Source organism: Mesoplodon bidens (assembly GCF_964165515.1).
Source record: "Mesoplodon bidens genome assembly, chromosome: 20".
Lineage (NCBI taxonomy): Eukaryota > Metazoa > Chordata > Mammalia > Artiodactyla > Ziphiidae > Mesoplodon > Mesoplodon bidens.
Window position 1 is genome coordinate 17,938,176 of NC_138181.1, and position 16,786 is coordinate 17,954,961.

Below are 16,786 nucleotides of genomic sequence, written 5' to 3' on the forward strand. Positions count from 1 at the left end.
CTCAGTGTGTGGGCACCATAGCTTTCCTTTGATATCCAGTATGAGTTCTACTTGAAAGGTTAATCAATGTATGTGTATGTTTGGGGGAAAGGGTTGAAAGGAGGAGGAAGGAAAAGGAATATGTTACTAGTAATATAACAATATATGATGTCTTAATCCATTGGTAGTAATACTGTGGAACAATAGCCAGTGAGTGATGGTGACTGTTTTAGGCTATCAGTTGTAGGGATAGCCATGCAATAGTTGGTTTAAAACATTCATAAGTTTCTCCCCAAGCCAAAGATTCTAATTTAGAGAATGTCATTCAATTCACAGAAGTGTATAGGAAAAACACTTTAAAAAATAGATACTTGGCAAGAGCTTAACCAAATGTTAACAGAAATTGTTGTTTAGATGTTATTAAGCTTTTCGGAAACACACAGGCTTTAAATTGCAAGGAAAATGTATATTAGAAACTACAAAATAAATACTTTTATATTATATAAAACCCAAAATTCTTTTGGGTAACCTGCCAAACTGAGATTGAAATCTGTTGTGAGTGTGACCAAAAATATATCTTTATTTAATTTCATGTAAGAACTTTTAAATAGTTTTACTGCCATTGCCTCTTATGTATTTACTGACCTTTTGTTTAATAACTTTGGGTTGATTTTAGGCCACCAGCAAAATGGAAATGAAAGAGATTGCTAAATACAAGATGCTATGGAAAATGAACTCAACTACTGAACCTTTATTTGTTACTGGTATAGATGTCAATCCCTTGAAAAAATTCACCATTCCCAAGATCAAGAGGACAGCTGGGAAAGGTAATGTTTCTATGGAAGATGGGATTATTTCATAACTGTTACTACATTTCTCTGATTCTTTGTTTATGCTCATCTTCTCTTTTGACTCTACATAAAATTAGGTTAAGTCAGGCTTTTAATTCCTTAAATACACATGTACTTTTGGTTCCACACAAAATAAAATAGACACATGTCTACTATCCCTCCCACTAAGTACACCTAAAAACACTGGACATCATACATAAACATAAGAAGACTTTGAAAGGTGGAGAGAAGAAGATGGATCAGTGTGGGACCCTGGGAGTTAAGGAGTGATGTCGCATTAAGTTCTCTGGATTTTCTGTTTGTTTCCTCCATGTCTCAGACTGGGTGAGCACAACCCAGGAATGCCAACTTTTACAGACACAAAAAGCCCTAAGAAAAGTCTGTTCTGTCTTGCCAGGGACTGGGAATGGGGTATCCTAGAATGACAGAAACCTATTTGACAGTGAACATGCTATTCCTGCAAAACACTAGGGGGATAAAAAAGAAATAGGCCCTACACCTTTGTCAGCAGAGGCTAAATGGAGGGCCTAGACTTCCACCTCTGCCTCTCCCCTTCCACCTGTGCCTCTCCCCTTCTTGGAACTTCATACGTTCCCTTCTCTGCTATCCTGTGCCCCTTCAGTGTCAGTGGGTTTCCACTCTTGCCCTGTGGTGATGAGTTGCCTCTTCTCAGTGGGAGTAGTCAGTGAAGGCCAAGTGGGGAGCCTAGACTCTGTCACACACACCAGTAACAAGGCGTCTGTCCCCCTCCCACAGTGTCAGTGGAGGCTGAGTCGGGAGCATGGACTTGTACCCCTTTCTCATGGTAACAATACAGCCACCGCCCACCCCCGCAGGGTGTCTGCGGAGACCTTGTGGAGAGCCAGGACGTCCTGGTGGTAAAGAGTCAGAGTCTTCCCCACCCCCAGCCTTTCCCTACTGGCACAGGTCCCTTGCTGGCTTAGTTTTAGTAGAGGCTTGTTAAACCACAAGATTGAATATGATCTAGAGTTTCTTAACAATACCCCAAATGACCAAGATATTTAAAAAAATCACTCATCGTACCAACAACCAGTAAAATCCCAACTCAAATGAGAAAAGATGAATCAACAGATGCCAACATCACGATAAAACAGATGTTGGAATCATCTGACAAGGCTTTTAAAACAGCCATCGTAATGATGTTTCAGCAAGCAATTACAAACACTCTTGAAACAAATGAAAAAATGGCAAATCTCAACAAAGAAATGGAAAATGTAATAAAGAATTAAGTAGAAGTTTTGGAACTGAAAAATACAATAATTGAAATAAAAAGCTGATTGGATGGGTTCCAGAGAAGAATCAAGAAGACTTTGGAAAGAAGCAGTGGATTTGAAGATACAATAACAGAAATAACCCAGCCTAAACAACAGAGAACACATCAAATTAACAGAGCCTCAGGAACCTGTGGAATAATAATAGAAGACCTAATGTCTTTGTCCTCAGAGCCCCAGAAGTAGAAGAGAGCATAAAGCTGAAAGAGTATTTGAATAAATACTGGCTGAAAATTCCCCAAACTTGGCAAAAGACATAAACCTGTACAATCAAAAGGTTGAATAAACCCTAAACATGATAAACCCAGAGAAGTCCATGACAAGGCACATCATAATCAAACTTCTGAAAACTAAGAACAGAAGAAATCTTGAAAGCAACTAAATGTTATTCATAGGGGAAAAAATTGAATGACAGGAGATTGCTCATTAGAAACCATGGAGCCCAGAGGAAGTGGCACAGCATTTTTTAAGTGCAGAAAGAAAAGAACTGTCCCCAGAAAAAATATTCTTCAGGAATAGAACTGAAGTAGACATTCTCAGATGAAGTAAAACTAAGAATTTTTTATTCGTAGATCTTAGTTTAGAATGGCTAAACAAAGTTCTCCAAATAGAAAATGACGAAAGAAGCTGGGAACATTTGTAATGAAGGAAGAACGAAGGAGAGTAAAAATGTAGGGAAATATAATAGTCCTCCTCTTGAGTTTTTTAATTATGTTTGACAGTTGGAACAAAAAGTATGACATTCTTCAATGTGATTCTCGGTATATGTAGAGGAGGTATTTAAGGCAATTATAAAGTGAGATGTTACCATTGAAGGGAACTGGGTGAATATAGGATATAGAATCTCTCTCTGTTATACATCACAACTTCATATGAATCTGCAGTTATCTCAGAATTAAAAGTTTTTTATAAAAACACGATAAATAAATCAAAATGCCATTTTAAAAATGTTCAAGTAACCCACAGGAACTGTTGGAAAAGAAATCTCCAGGCCCAGGTGGTTTCTCTGCAGAATTCTACTCAACATTAAAGAAAAGAGCTAATACAAATTCTTTACAATTTCTTCCACAGAATAGCAGAGGAGAGAATAATTTTATCAGGACAGTATTACCCTGGTACCAAAGCTAAATAAATGTAATACAAAAAAAAAAAAAGAAAACTACAGACCAATATCCATCATGAACCTTGACACAGAAATCCTATACAAAATATAAGGAAATTGTATTTAGCAATGTATAAAATCAATTATATACTATAAGTAAGAGAGTTTTATTCAAGGGATGCAAGGCTGGTTTGGTATTTGAAAGTCAGTCTGTATTCACAGGATAAATAATAGTAATCACATGATCATATCAATTTTTGCAGAAAAAGCATTTGACAAAAATCATTCATGATAAAGACTCAGCAAACTAGGAATAGAGAACTTCCTCAGCTTGATAAAAAGTATATAAAAAATACCCCTGGCTAACATCATGCTTAATGATGAACAACTGAATGTTTTCTCTGTAGGGAAAGAAGGCAAGAATGTTCTCTTTCACCACTCTTATCAACATAGTACTGGAAATTCTAACCACGAAAAGTCAGGGAAATGAAATAAAAAGCATAGAGCATAGAAATTAGGAAGGAAGAAATAAGACTGTTCCTATTTGAAGGTTACACAATGGTCTACATAGAAAATCCCAAGGGACCTACAAAAAAAGAAAAGAAAACCTTGGAACTAACAAGTTCAGCAGGGTCACTGAATACAAAATCAAAATACAAAAATAAATTGAATTTCTATATACTAGCAAAGAACCCATGAAAATCAAAATGATAATACCATTTCTAATAGCTCAGAATATGAAATACTTATGTATAAAACTAATAAAATATATACAGGATTTTTATGCTTTAAACTACAAAGTGCTGATGAAATCAAAGAAATTCTAAGTTATTGGAGAGGTATACTGTGCTTATTGCTTAGAAGACTCAACATAATGAAGATGTCAGTCCTCCACAAATTTATCTGTAGATTTATTGCAGTTTCTATCAAAATCCCAGCAAGACCTTTTGTAAATAAATAAGCTTGTTCTCAAATTTACATGAGAAGGGGCTTCCCTGGTGGCCCAGTGGTTAAGAATCCTCCTGCCAATGCAGGGGACACAGGTTCGAGCCCTGGTCTGGGAAGATTCCCACATGCTGCGGAGTAACTAAGCCCCTGTGCCACAACTACTGAGCCTGCGCTCTAGAACCCGTGAGCCACAGCTACTGAACCCACGAGCCACAACTACAGAAGCCTGCACGCCTAGAGCCCGTGCTCTACAACAAGAGAAGCCACTGCGATGAGAAGCCTGTGCACCACAAGGAAGAGTAGCCCCCGCTCACTGCAACTAGAGAAAGCCCACGCACAGCAACAAAGACCCAACGCAACCAAAAATAAATAAATTTAAAAAATTTTACATGAGAAGACAAACTAGAATAGCGAAAATAATTTTGAAATAGAAGTGTTTAGAATTACTGTAGCCAATACTAAGGCTTACCGTGTAGCTACAGTAATCAAGACACTGTGGCATTAACAAAGGGATAGACACTTAAATCAGTGGGACAGAATGGAGATTCCAGAAGTAGACCTACACAAATATGCTCAATTGGTTTCCTTTCAATTGATTTTTAACAAGGGTATATTGAGTGGAAGAAAGGTAGTCTTTTCATCAGATGTCACTGGAGCAATTGAAAGCTATCCATAGGCAAAAAAAAAAAAAAAGAATTTCACCCTAACTTCACACAAAAATTAATTCAAAATGAATCCCGGGTTTAAATGGAAAATGTGAAGCTGTAAGACTTTTAGAAGAAAACATCTCCAGGATCTAGGGTTAGATGAAGAGTCCTTAGCGTGATGCCAGAAGCACAGTCCCAAAGAAGAATGTGGTAAATTGGACTCCATCAAAATTTAAAACTTTTATTCTGTGAAAGACTCTGTTAGGAAGGTGAAAAGACAAGCTACGAGTGGGCGGAAGCATTTACAAATCATAAATCTAACCAAGGACTCTCATCTAGAACATATAAAGCACCTTCAAAACTCAATAGTAAGAGAAAAGAGAGCGTTACATCCAAACAGAAAACAGGCAAAAGACATGAACAGCCATTTCACTAAAGAGGAGGTATGGATGGCAAATAAGCACACAAAAAGATGCTCAACATCATAGCCATTAAGGAAATGCTAATCAGAACCACAGCGAGGTGTCACTTCATGCTTGTTAAAACAGCTAAAATAAGAATAGCAATGCCAAAAGCTAGGAAGAATATGGAGAAGCCAAATCAGTCATGCAACCTATGGTCAGGTAAGAGAGATCAGCCACTTTTTGAAAAACAGTTTGATGGTTTCTTAAGACTAAACAGGCGGGGCTTCCCTGGTGGCACAGTGGTTGAGAGTCCGCCTGCCGATGCAGGGGACATGAGTTCGAGCTCTGGTCGGGGAAGATCCCACATGCCGCAGAGCAGCTAGGCCCGTGAGCCACAACTACTGAGCCTGCATGTCTGGAGCCTGTGCTCCGCAACAAGAGAGGCCGCAACAGTGAGAGGCCCGCGCACCGCAATGAAGATTGGTCCCCACTCGCCGCACCTAGAGAAAGCCCTCACACAGAAACAAAGACCCAACACACAAATAAATAAATAAATAAATAAATAGCTTGTGGGCAGCACTGTTGTGAGGCAAAAAGCCAAAGAGACTTACAGTCATGGTCCCCAGGGCAGGAAAATGTTAGGTCCCTCTTGGCTAGTGCTGGCTGACTCACACACTTCAAAAGGTGATAAGGGATGCAGGTAGGCAGGTTCTGCAGAACAGGAGGCTGGGGGAGAATTTTAAAGACACCTGCTAAGTGTTAAGCAGGAAAAGGTTATGTGGCAAGTTTCCATCCCTGATGAGACTGGCTTGTTTTACTGGGATGTTGGCAAACAAACTTACTGCAGATGGCATTCCAGTTGTCAAAAATGTGACCAGAGGCTGACAGGAACCTAACCCTGTATTTCTCCTAAGATTAATAGTTCAGTATTCACTAATTCACTCTTGGCAGCAACTTTAATAGACTATACCTTCTCCAAATAACAAGAATCAACTGTATTCCCCAGTTTCCTCCGAGTCCTCTTCCTTGAGGGTTTTATTCTTTTATGCATCTACTTAATATAGCAATGCTTAAAACGCTGCTTATTGTCTTCTGAAAGTGTGCCTCTTAGTCATGCCACCACGTCAGCCAAGAGTTTACAGAGATGTTCTGGTATTTTTGCAAGTCAAAATAACCAGTTTACTAGTATATAGGTTGCCTTATTTGGGGGAAATTCAATAAATATTCATGCACTAACAGTAGCTACCAGGTTTGTGTAGCACTGTATGTTGTAGAGTCTGTACATCTTAAGTTGAAACTAAGTCACCTGAATTCTAGTACTATCTAGTATATCTGCGTCAACTTTTAAGAACTCCCAATAGGTAGTGGAGAAAAACAAGGTTCATAATTTCATTTGTACCAGGTATAGGAAGTCTGTATTACTGTTATAGAATCTTAAATATAAATGCCTCCAGATGGTTAAAGAAAATTCCAAATATTTGTTTATTTTGTGTCTTATATTGATACACAGTTGTCATTGTGCAGATGTACAATAATGTCATTTTATTTTATTTTATTTATTTATTTGGCTGCGTTGGGTCTTCATTGCTGTGCACGGGCTTTCTCTAGTTGCAGCGAGCGGGCTTCTCATTGTGGTGGCTTCTCTTTGTTGCGGAGCACAGGCTCTAGGCACGCAGGCTGCAGTAGTTGTGGCGCACGGGCTCAGTAGCTCCATGGCATGTGGGATCTTCCACGACCAGGGCTCGAACCGGTGTTGGCTGCATTGGCAGGCAGATTCTTAACCACTGCGCCACCAGGGGAGTCCCAACGATGTCATTTTAAACACAAATAGCCACTTGCCCTTTTCTTTATTTTTAGTTTACTTGTCGCCTTGTTGCACCAATACTAGAGAGTATAGTTTCATACACGATACTCTTAATCAGTGCCGGCTTGATGTAAGCTGTGATCTGCAGTCTTCATGGCAGTTTGGAGATACAAAACTGATTCACAATGAGGAGCTGGAAAAAAATTTTACTTCTAAGAGGTAAGTTACTGTGACCTAAGGAAGTTTGAGATTCTGTTTGTTTTTGCTGTGAGGTTTTATATGAATCTGTTATTTCTACCATTTGAGATTTGATAAGTATTACTAAGAAAATAAGTACAGAGGTGTTTTATTCCTTATTTTGTTGCCATCTCATAGCCTTTTGTAATAGTAAAAAGCTAAGTGTGAGATTTGGTTAGTAAGTCCTGCACATTAATGTAGCCAGACTTCAGACACTCCCTTCTAATTTTTTTAATCTTTGTAAGTTTTTCAGAAGCATGCATCAGCACATTTATTAAGGAGCCATTTTGTAGATCCTTGTGCCTCCTGCATAATATAAAATATCACTTAAAGTATTTAGAATGGAATTTTTTTTCTTGACTCAATCCTTCAGAGACTGAGTTGATGTTTTAATTTGGCGGAGTTGTATCTGGCTATTTCCAACTACTCCACTAGAGCCACAATTTCTGACACTTAACTTCTAAAAAGTACCCCTTCTGGTTTTTGGGAAGGCACATTCCATTATGTTAGTTAATTTATTTATTTATTTATTTATGAATTATTTTTGGCTGCGTTGGGTCTTCGTTGCTGTGCGTGGGCTTTCTTTAGTTGCGGCGAGTGGGGGCTACTCTTCATTGTGGTGCATGGGCTCCTCATTGTGGTGGCTTCTTTTGTTGTGGAGCACAGGCTCTAGGCACGTTAGCCTCAGTAGTTGTGGCACGTGGGCTCAGTAGTTGTGGCTTGTGGGCTCTAGAGCGCAGGCTCAGTAGTTGCGGCACATGGGCTTAGTTGCTCCACGGCATGTGGGATCTTCCTGGACCAGGGCTCGAACCCATGTCCCCTGCATTGGGAGGCAGATACTTAACCACTGTGCCACCAGGGAAGCCCCATTATGTTATCTTAGTAAGAAAAAATAAGAGCACATGCAGAGTTCTCATTGTAAACATTTTGTATTTAATACGTTTAGATCTTGTGTGAACACAGTTTTAGCATTTTCATTTTCTGAACTTAACTCCTTCACCATTTTGCATTTTTAGCTTAGAACATAACTATAGTTTGATGGACCCACACTTAGAACTCATTTTGGAATGTTTTTGGTCTCTTTTTTTTTGTTTTAGAATCAATTCCTCTTGACTCAGACATGCTACCCCACTTGTTGTCTGTTGGGGAGAATTGGTGAGAATGACAGAATTAGTTGATGGCATATTTTTTCATCTAAAAATCACAGTTTTGAGCAAAAGTAGAATGGACTGGCTATACACTGCTCCTTCCAGATTGAAATAGTAGTTTGATCAAAAATGAAATCCTGCATTGTTCCTTTATTTTGGTTATATTAGGCATTTTTAAATTGTGTCCTTTTTCATAATGCCCCCTGACACTTAATTTTCAACCATTTATTTCTCCCTGTTAACATTACAGAAAAGTTAGAACAACTACCCAACAATACAAGACTTGATAGAACATTCTGAATGACTAATGTGTATAGGATTTATTGGTTTCTTAGGTATTTGCCCAATTAGACAAACTCATTTATCTCCCATAGTACTTTACACTCGTTTTACACTACTTACCACACTATGTTGGTTTTGTCTGATTCCCTTACTACATTATGAGTTTATCTTATTTGTTTTTTGTGTCCATAGTATGGAACCGAGTCTGGCAACACAGTGAGCACTTAACTGTTAAATTAAGTTACATTTTTATTTCATTGTTTTAAATCAATGAAGGTAGAAAGTACCCTTAAGTAGCCTTAAGGCACCGGTGAAAAAAAATAAAAGGAAAAATCAGAATTGGTTAGCGGAAGAGAAAAATAGGATGGAGGGATGAAAAGAGAAAGTATTAATAACATTGACTGCCTCTAGCTTTTCTTTTTATTTTTCCCCTTAGAGGAGTTTATAAATCTGTGATCTCAGCAAAAGCAAGTAGCTCCAGAAAGATACCAATCTCCACTTCTTTGTTGTTGTTGTGTTGGCCGTGCTGCACAGCTTGTGGTATCTCAGTTCCCCAACCAGGGACTGAACCCGGGCCATGCAGTGAGAGCCCAGAATCCTAACCACTAGGCCACCAGGGAACTCCCCAGTCTCCACTTTTTTTTTTTTTTTTTTTTTGCGGTACGCAGGCCTCTCACTGCTGTGGCCTCTCCCGTTGCGGAGCACAGGCTCTGGACGCACAGGCCCAGCGGCCATGGCTCACGGGCCCAGCCACTCCGCAACATGTGGGATCTTCCTGGACCAGGGCATGAACCCGTGTCCCCTGCATCGGCAGGCGGACTCTCAACCACTGCGCCACCAGGGAAGCCCCCCCAGTCTCCACTTTTTATCCACATTGCATCTACCACTTCTTAAGTGTGAAATCAGCAAAAACACATTAATCATCTAAACATCTGTGTATTAAGTCATTCATTGAGCATTTGAGTGCCTACTGTGTCAGATGTTGTATTTGATACCCTCAGAGAAAAATGAATGTTTTCTCCTCAGCCTTAAGGAGTTTACATTCCAGTGGAGAAGACATACAGCTAAATATAAAATAACGTTATAGTAAGAGGTAGGTGCATAGATGTGGGATTGAGTATTCTTCGTAAGAGTCTTGAGAGATGTTCTGAAGAGTTAAGAACTTGAGCTGGTCTTAATGGGTAAAAGAGAACTGAATTCACTTCTTCTTAGGTATATTGTGCTATTTGTATCAGTTTGACCCTTTTTTGTTTTGTTTTAAGATAACTTACCTTTAAACATTTCAAATTTATGTGAAAGGGTATCATTTTAAAAATTGTCATTATCTATCTTGACACTGTGGTTAAATTTGTACTTGGCATCTCAGGTTACATTCCACCCCAGATGAGTAGACCGAGCCATCCATGCTTGATTTCATCTACTTTTATCAATGATTGGTTCGGGGAGAGGGTGAAGAACTAAATCAGTTTGGGCCAGTGACACACTGAGGACAGATTGGCTTGTGGGCGGGGGGAGTCTCTGGAAAAGAGAAGCCAATCTGCTGTGAACAAGGAAGCATGTTGCTCAGCCTGTTGATGGCAGCACTCTTGGAATCATGACGACACCAGTTGGATGACCCTCGAGGTGATGACGGCAAAACAGAGAGATGGAGAAAACCTGAATCCTTGAAAACATCTGGAGCTGTGGAATAGGTCGACTGATAAAGGCTGCCTGATTTCTGAATTTCTTGTTGTAAGAAGTTAACTCAGGACTTTCCTGGTAGCGCAGTGGTTAAGAATCTGCCTGCCAGTGCATGGGACATGGGTTCGAGCCCTGGTCTGGGAAGATTCCCACATGCCGCGGATCAACTAAGCCCGTGCGCCGCAGCTACTGAGCCTGCGTGCCACAGCGGCTGAAGCCCATGAGCCTAGAGCCCGTACTCCACAACAAGAGGAGCCACTGCAATGAGAAGCCCGCGCACTGCAATGAAGAGTAGCCCCCGCTCGCCGCAACTAGAGAAAGCCTGCACGCAGCAACGAAGACGCAATGCAGCCAAAAATAAGTAAATAAATAAATAAATTTATTTTAAAAAAAGAAGAAGTTAACTCAATTTTAAGCCAGTTTGAATGGTTTTCCATACTTGAAGTCGATAGCATTTAAACTGGTATTGAACTTGGTACTAGGAACTTGGTACTGGTGTTGAACTTGGTACTTCCACTTGCTAGTGGAAGATTCTAAGATATGGATTTAACTTGGAAAGAGGGCAATAAGGACGTCTCACTGTTCCTAAATGGGAAGTTGGTGATACGTGGGGGCACAGACCATATATTTTATGAGGCTGTGGTTTGGGGGGAACTTGTACAAAAAAAATTGAGGATATTGAAGTGCCCTGCCCATTTCCTGCTTAAATCCAAGAGGCCTTTAAATTTCAGATTTGGTAAAAAAAAATCCTTTGTACTTATGGCCTAGTTTCACAGATCAGCTTTGCAAGATTAGCTTGAAGTAAAGAATTCATCTTTTCCAAAGTTAGTGTGAATATGGGTTTAAAAGAAAGGAGATTTAACAAGAGATAAGTATGAGGCAAATCTGAAGTACGTATGAAGCACAAATCTGTTGCCTTCAGCCTTTCCCAGATACCTCCTTTTAAGCATTTTCTACCTGGTAAATGGAACTACTCAACTTTATGCAATAAAGATATATATATATATATATATATTTTTTTTTTTTTTTTTGCGGTACGCGGGCCTCTCACTGCTGTGCCCTCTCCCGCTGCGGAGCACAGGCTCCGGACGCGCTGGCTCAACGGCCATGGCTTACGGGCCCAGCCGCTCTGCGGCATGTGGGATCTTCCTGGACCGGGGCACGAACCCGTGTCCCCTGCATTGGCAGGCGGACTCTCAACCACTGTGCCACCAGGGAAGCCCAAAGATATATTTTAAATGCAGTCTGCGGAAAGAAATGGATAGTTTCAAATTGTAATGCAGTGGGTAAAGACCATTCTAAATTCAGGGCCTTGGGAAATGGGAGGGTCTCAGAGGCTTGTTGCCAGGAGACTGAAATTCCTAATAACAACCATTGTCTAAACAAGATCATGCTATGGTTCCTAGCCTTTGGAATTTTGAGGGCCAAGAATCCTAGCTATTTCTTTCTAGAAGGATATACTTTGTGCTAAGGGCCAGTTAACACTGACCATTGTGTCATTCTTCACTTCTCTAAATTTAATTGTGGTTACCCTACGTTTTCTTCACCAATTTATTTTTCGTGTAGGTAACTTAACCTTGTAACCATATGCTGCCTAAATGGATGTTGACTATATGAGTCTACCTCCAGACCCACTTTAAGGGAAGGCATATTACTCACATCATTGATCTGAAGTTACATGCAGTAATTCGATGAGACTGGATTGTTCCCTTTTTGTGAGGTGGATTGACCTTTCTCGGTGTGAGCATGAGCATTTTTGAAAGTATAAGTATTGGAAGAAGGGTGTGTCTAAAGGAGAACCAAACGAGTAGACTGCAGTCTCCCTAATAGTTCTAGATTGTCTCATATAATGAGTCTAAACTATTCTTTGTCCCATTCCCCTTGCCTTTGTTGGTTTACTGACGTACAAGCATAGTCAGTATGGTTCAGTATAACACAGTATGAGGCTTTCTTGGAAATCCTGGGAAGGTGAAGTCAGTGTCTCTATTGGTGTCTGTGGGCAAAAGGGAGCAGGTAGGCCTAGCTGCTGCCGGCAGCTCTCTTATGACCACGAGAGGAGCCAGGCAGAGATAAAGGTAAAGCTACGGACAGCAGTGTAGAGAGTCAAGGAAAAGAACCTTGAGTTCGTGATATTGTTGAGGGACTAAATGAGTTCAGATTCTTCCTGTGGTAACCAGCATAATGCTCCCCCAAAGGTGCCCACCCTCTGATCCCCACAACCTTTAACCTAACAAAAAGGACTTTGCAAATGTGATTGAGGTCACAGACTTTGAGTTTGGGTGATTATTTTGGGTAATCTGGGTGGGCCCAATTTAATGATATGAGCTCTTAATCTTAAAAAACTTAAGAGGAAGACAGAAGAGTGAGAGACTGAAGGAAGAAAGAAAAGTGGGAGAGGGATTCAGCTTGCCTTTGCTGGCTTTAAAGATGCAGGAAAGGTGTTATGAACGCAGGTATTGTCTGGAATTTGGGGATCGCTTTTGGCTAACAGCCAGCAAGGAAGGGGGATCTCAGTCCTTCAACTGCAGGTGATTGAATTCTGCCAGCAAGGAAAGAGATCCTCCCCTAGAGCCTAAGAAAGAAATGCAGTCTAGATGACACCTTGGTTTTAGCCCCATGAGACCCATGTCAGACTTATGACCTACATAACTGTAAGATAATAAACTTGATTTGTTTTAATCCACTAAGTGTGCGGTAATTTTTTAGAGCAGCTATATACTGCCTTATCTCTGGACTTTTGTGTGAGTTAGAAAATATCTTTTTTTCCCTCCAGTTTTGTTAAAATATGATTGACATATAACATTGTGTATGTTTAAGGCATACAATGTGACTATTTGATACACATATATTGGGAAATGTTTACCATAGTAAGGTTAGTTAACACATCCTTCACCTCACACAATTACCATGTTGTCATTGTTACAGTGAGAACATTAAAACTCTACTCTTACAGCACCTTGCAAGCATACGATACAGTATTATAAACTATAGTCACCACTCTGTAACTTAGATCCCTGGAACTTACTTATCTTATAACTGAAAGTTTGTACCCTTTGACCACCACCTCCCCATTTCCCGCACTTCCCAGACCCTGGAAACCACCATTCTGCTCTGTTTCTATCAGCTTGATGTTTTTAGATTCCACATGTAAGCGAGATCATTTCTCTCTCTGACTTATTTCACGTAGCATAATGTCCTCTAGATTAATCTGTGTTGTTGCAAATGGAAGGATTTCCTTCTTTTTGTGGCTGAATAGTATCCCATTGTGTATATATGCCACATTTATCCATGCATCTGTCGACCTTAGTTGCGTCCACGTCTTGGCGGTTGTGCATGGCACTGCGGTGGGTGTGGGGGTGCTGGCATCTCTGAGACACAGTGACTTCGTCTCCTTCAGACATCACCTAGGAGTGGGAGTGCTGGGTCATATGGTGGCTCTATTTTCAATTTTTTGAGGAATCTCCATACTGTTCTCCATAGTGGCTGTACCAGTTTACATTCCCACAAAGAATGCACCAGGTTCCCTTTTCTCCACATCCTCACCAGCACTTGTTATCTTGTCTTTTGAGAATAGCCAGTCTAACAAGTGTGAGATGATATCTTACTGTGATTTTGAATTGCATTTCCCTGGTGATTAGTGATGTGTAGCACCTTATTAAGTACTTGGCCATTTGTACATTTTCTTTGGAAAAATGTTTCTTCAAGTCTTCTTCCCATTTTTTAATCAGATTGTTTTTGCTATTGAGTTTATGAATTCCTTCTGTTATTTTGAATATTAGCTCTTTACCAGATGTAGTTTGCAAATACTTTCTCCCATTCTGTAGGTTCTCTTTTCCTTTTCTTGACTCTTTCTTTTAGCCATGCAGAAGCATTTTAGTTTGAGGTCATCTCATTGTTGATTTTTCCTTATTGCTTGTGCTTTTGACGTCATATCCAAAAAAATCATTGCCAAGACCACTATCAAGGAGGACTTTTCCCCTATGTTTTCTTACAGGAGTGTTATTGCTTCAGGTATTACCTCTAAGTCCTTAATCCATTTTGAGTTAAGTTTTTGTGAGTGGTAAGATAGGAGTACAGTTTGACTTTTTTGCATGTGAATATCCATTTTTCCCAGCATCATTTGTTGAAGAGACTGTCCTTTCCTCATTGAGTTTTCTTTGCCCCCTTGTTAAATATTATTTGACCATATATGCGTGGGTTTATTTCTAGGCTCTTGATATTCTGTTCCATTGGTCTATATGGTTTTTTATGCCAGTACCAGTACTGCCAGTACTGTTTTGATTTCTGTAGCTTTGGGATATACTTTGAAATCAGGAAGTGTGATGCCCCAGCTTTGTTCTTCTTTCTCAAGATTGTTTTGGCTCTTGGGGTCTTTTGTGGTTCCATTTAAATTTTAGGATCGTTTTTCCTGTTTCTGTGAAAAATGCCATTGGAATTTTGATAGAAATTGCATTGACTCTGTAGATGGCTTTGGGTAGTATTGACATTTTAACAATGTTAACTCTTCCAATCCGTGAACAAGGGATATCTTTCTATTTTTTGGGTCTTCCTCAGTTTCTTTAATTAGTGTCTTATAGTTTTAGGTGTATAGCTCTTTCCCTTCCTTGGTTAAATTTATTCCTGAGTATTTTGTTTTTGGTGTTATTGTAAATGGAATTGTTTTCTTTACATCTTTTTCAGATAATTCATTGTTGGTGTGTAGAAACGCAGTGATTTTTTTATGTTGATTTGTATCCTGAAACATCACTGAATTGGTTTGTTAGGTCTAATAGTTTTTTTGGTAGACACTTTAGGACTTTCTATATATAAGATCCTGTCATCTTCAGAGACCATTTTACTTCTTCCTTTCTGATTTGGATGCTTTCTATTTCTTTTGCTTGCCTTCTTACACTGGCTAGGACTTTCAGTACTCTGTTGAATAAAAGTGGTGATAGTGGGCATTCCTGTCTCATTCCTGATCTTAGGGGAAAAGCTTTCAATTTTTCACCACTGAGTATGACATTAGTTGTCAGTCTGTCAAAATGACCTTTATTATGTTGAGGTATGTTCCTCCTATATTCAATTTATTGACAGTTTTTATCATGAAATGATGTGGAATTTTGTCAAATGCTTTTTTTGTATGTCTTTTGAGATGATCATATGATTTTTATGTTTCATTCTATGAATGTGTGTCACATTTATTGATTTGCATATGTTGATCCATCCTTGCATTCCAGGAATAATTCCCACTTGATTTTGGTGTATGATCCTTTTAGTGTGTTGAATTTGGTTTACTAGTATTTTGTTAATAACTTTTGCATCTATATTCATCAGAGATATTGGACTTTAGTTTTCTTATAGTATCCTTACCTGGCCCTGATATCAAGGTAATGCTGGCCTCATAAAATGAGTTTGGGAATGTTCCCTCCTCATCAGTTTTTTGGAAGAGTTTGAGAAGAATTGGCATTAATTCTTCTTTAAATGTTTGGTAGAATTCGCCCATGAAGCCATCTGGTCCTGGGCTTTTCTTTGCTGGAAGATATTTGATTACTTTTTCAATGTCCTTACTTGTTATTGGTGTGTTCAGATTTTTTCTTTATGATTCAGACTTGGTATGTTGTGTTTTCTAGGAATTTACCCATTTCTTCTAGGTTATCCAATTTGTTGGCATATAATTGTTCATAATAGTCTCTTATGATCCTTTGTATTTCTGTGATATCAGTTGTAATGTCAGGTGTTTCATTTATAATTTCAATTATTTGAGTCCTCTCTCTTTTTTTCTTGGTAAGTTTAGCTAAAGTCAATTTTGCTTGTCTTTTCAAAAAACAACTCTGTGTTTCATTGACCTTTCCTATTGTTTTTCTATTCTCTATTTCATTTGTTTCTGCTCTTAACTTTGTTATCTGCCTTCCTTCTGCTAACTTTGGGCTTAGTTCTTTTTCTAGTTCCTTGAGGTATAAAGTTAGGTTGTTTATTTAAGGTCTTTCTTTTTTCCAAATGTAGGAATTTATCACTGTAAAATTACCTCTTAGTACTGCTTTTGTTGCATGTCTTAAGGTTTGGCATGTGGTGTTTCCATTTTCCTTTATTTCAGTATGTTTTTTTACTTCCCTTTTGGTTTCATCTTTGACCCATCAGTTGTTCAGGTACATATTGTACAATATCCTCATATTTGTGAATTTTTCAGTTTTCATCCTGTTACTGATTTCTACTTTCATACTATTGTGATCAGAAAAGATCGTTGATGTAATAATTTCAGTGATTTAAAATTCGCTGAGGGCTTCCCTGGTGGCTCAGTGGTTGAGAATCTGCCTGCCAATGCAGGGGACACGGGTTCAAGCCCTGGTCTGGGAGGATCCCACGTGCCGTGGAGCAACTAGGCCCGTGAGCCACAACTACTGAGCCTGCGCGTGTGGAGCCTGTGCTCCGCAAC

The 16,786-nt window shown here is 39.3% G+C and overlaps 1 protein-coding gene across 1 annotated transcript in view; it reads left to right on the forward strand.

Annotated features, from left to right (window-relative positions):
* Nucleotides 1-661: 661 nt before the first annotated feature.
* Nucleotides 662-16,786, forward strand: part of TEX15 (testis expressed 15, meiosis and synapsis associated) — a gene marked incomplete at its 3' end in the record, with an annotated part of 43,339 nt that continues 27,214 nt past the window's right edge. Inside the window, 2 exon segments of the mRNA XM_081220911.1 lie at nt 662-806; nt 7,081-7,246. Coding sequence (XP_081077037.1) covers nt 668-806; nt 7,081-7,246 — 305 coding nt within the window. The 5' untranslated portion in view covers nt 662-667.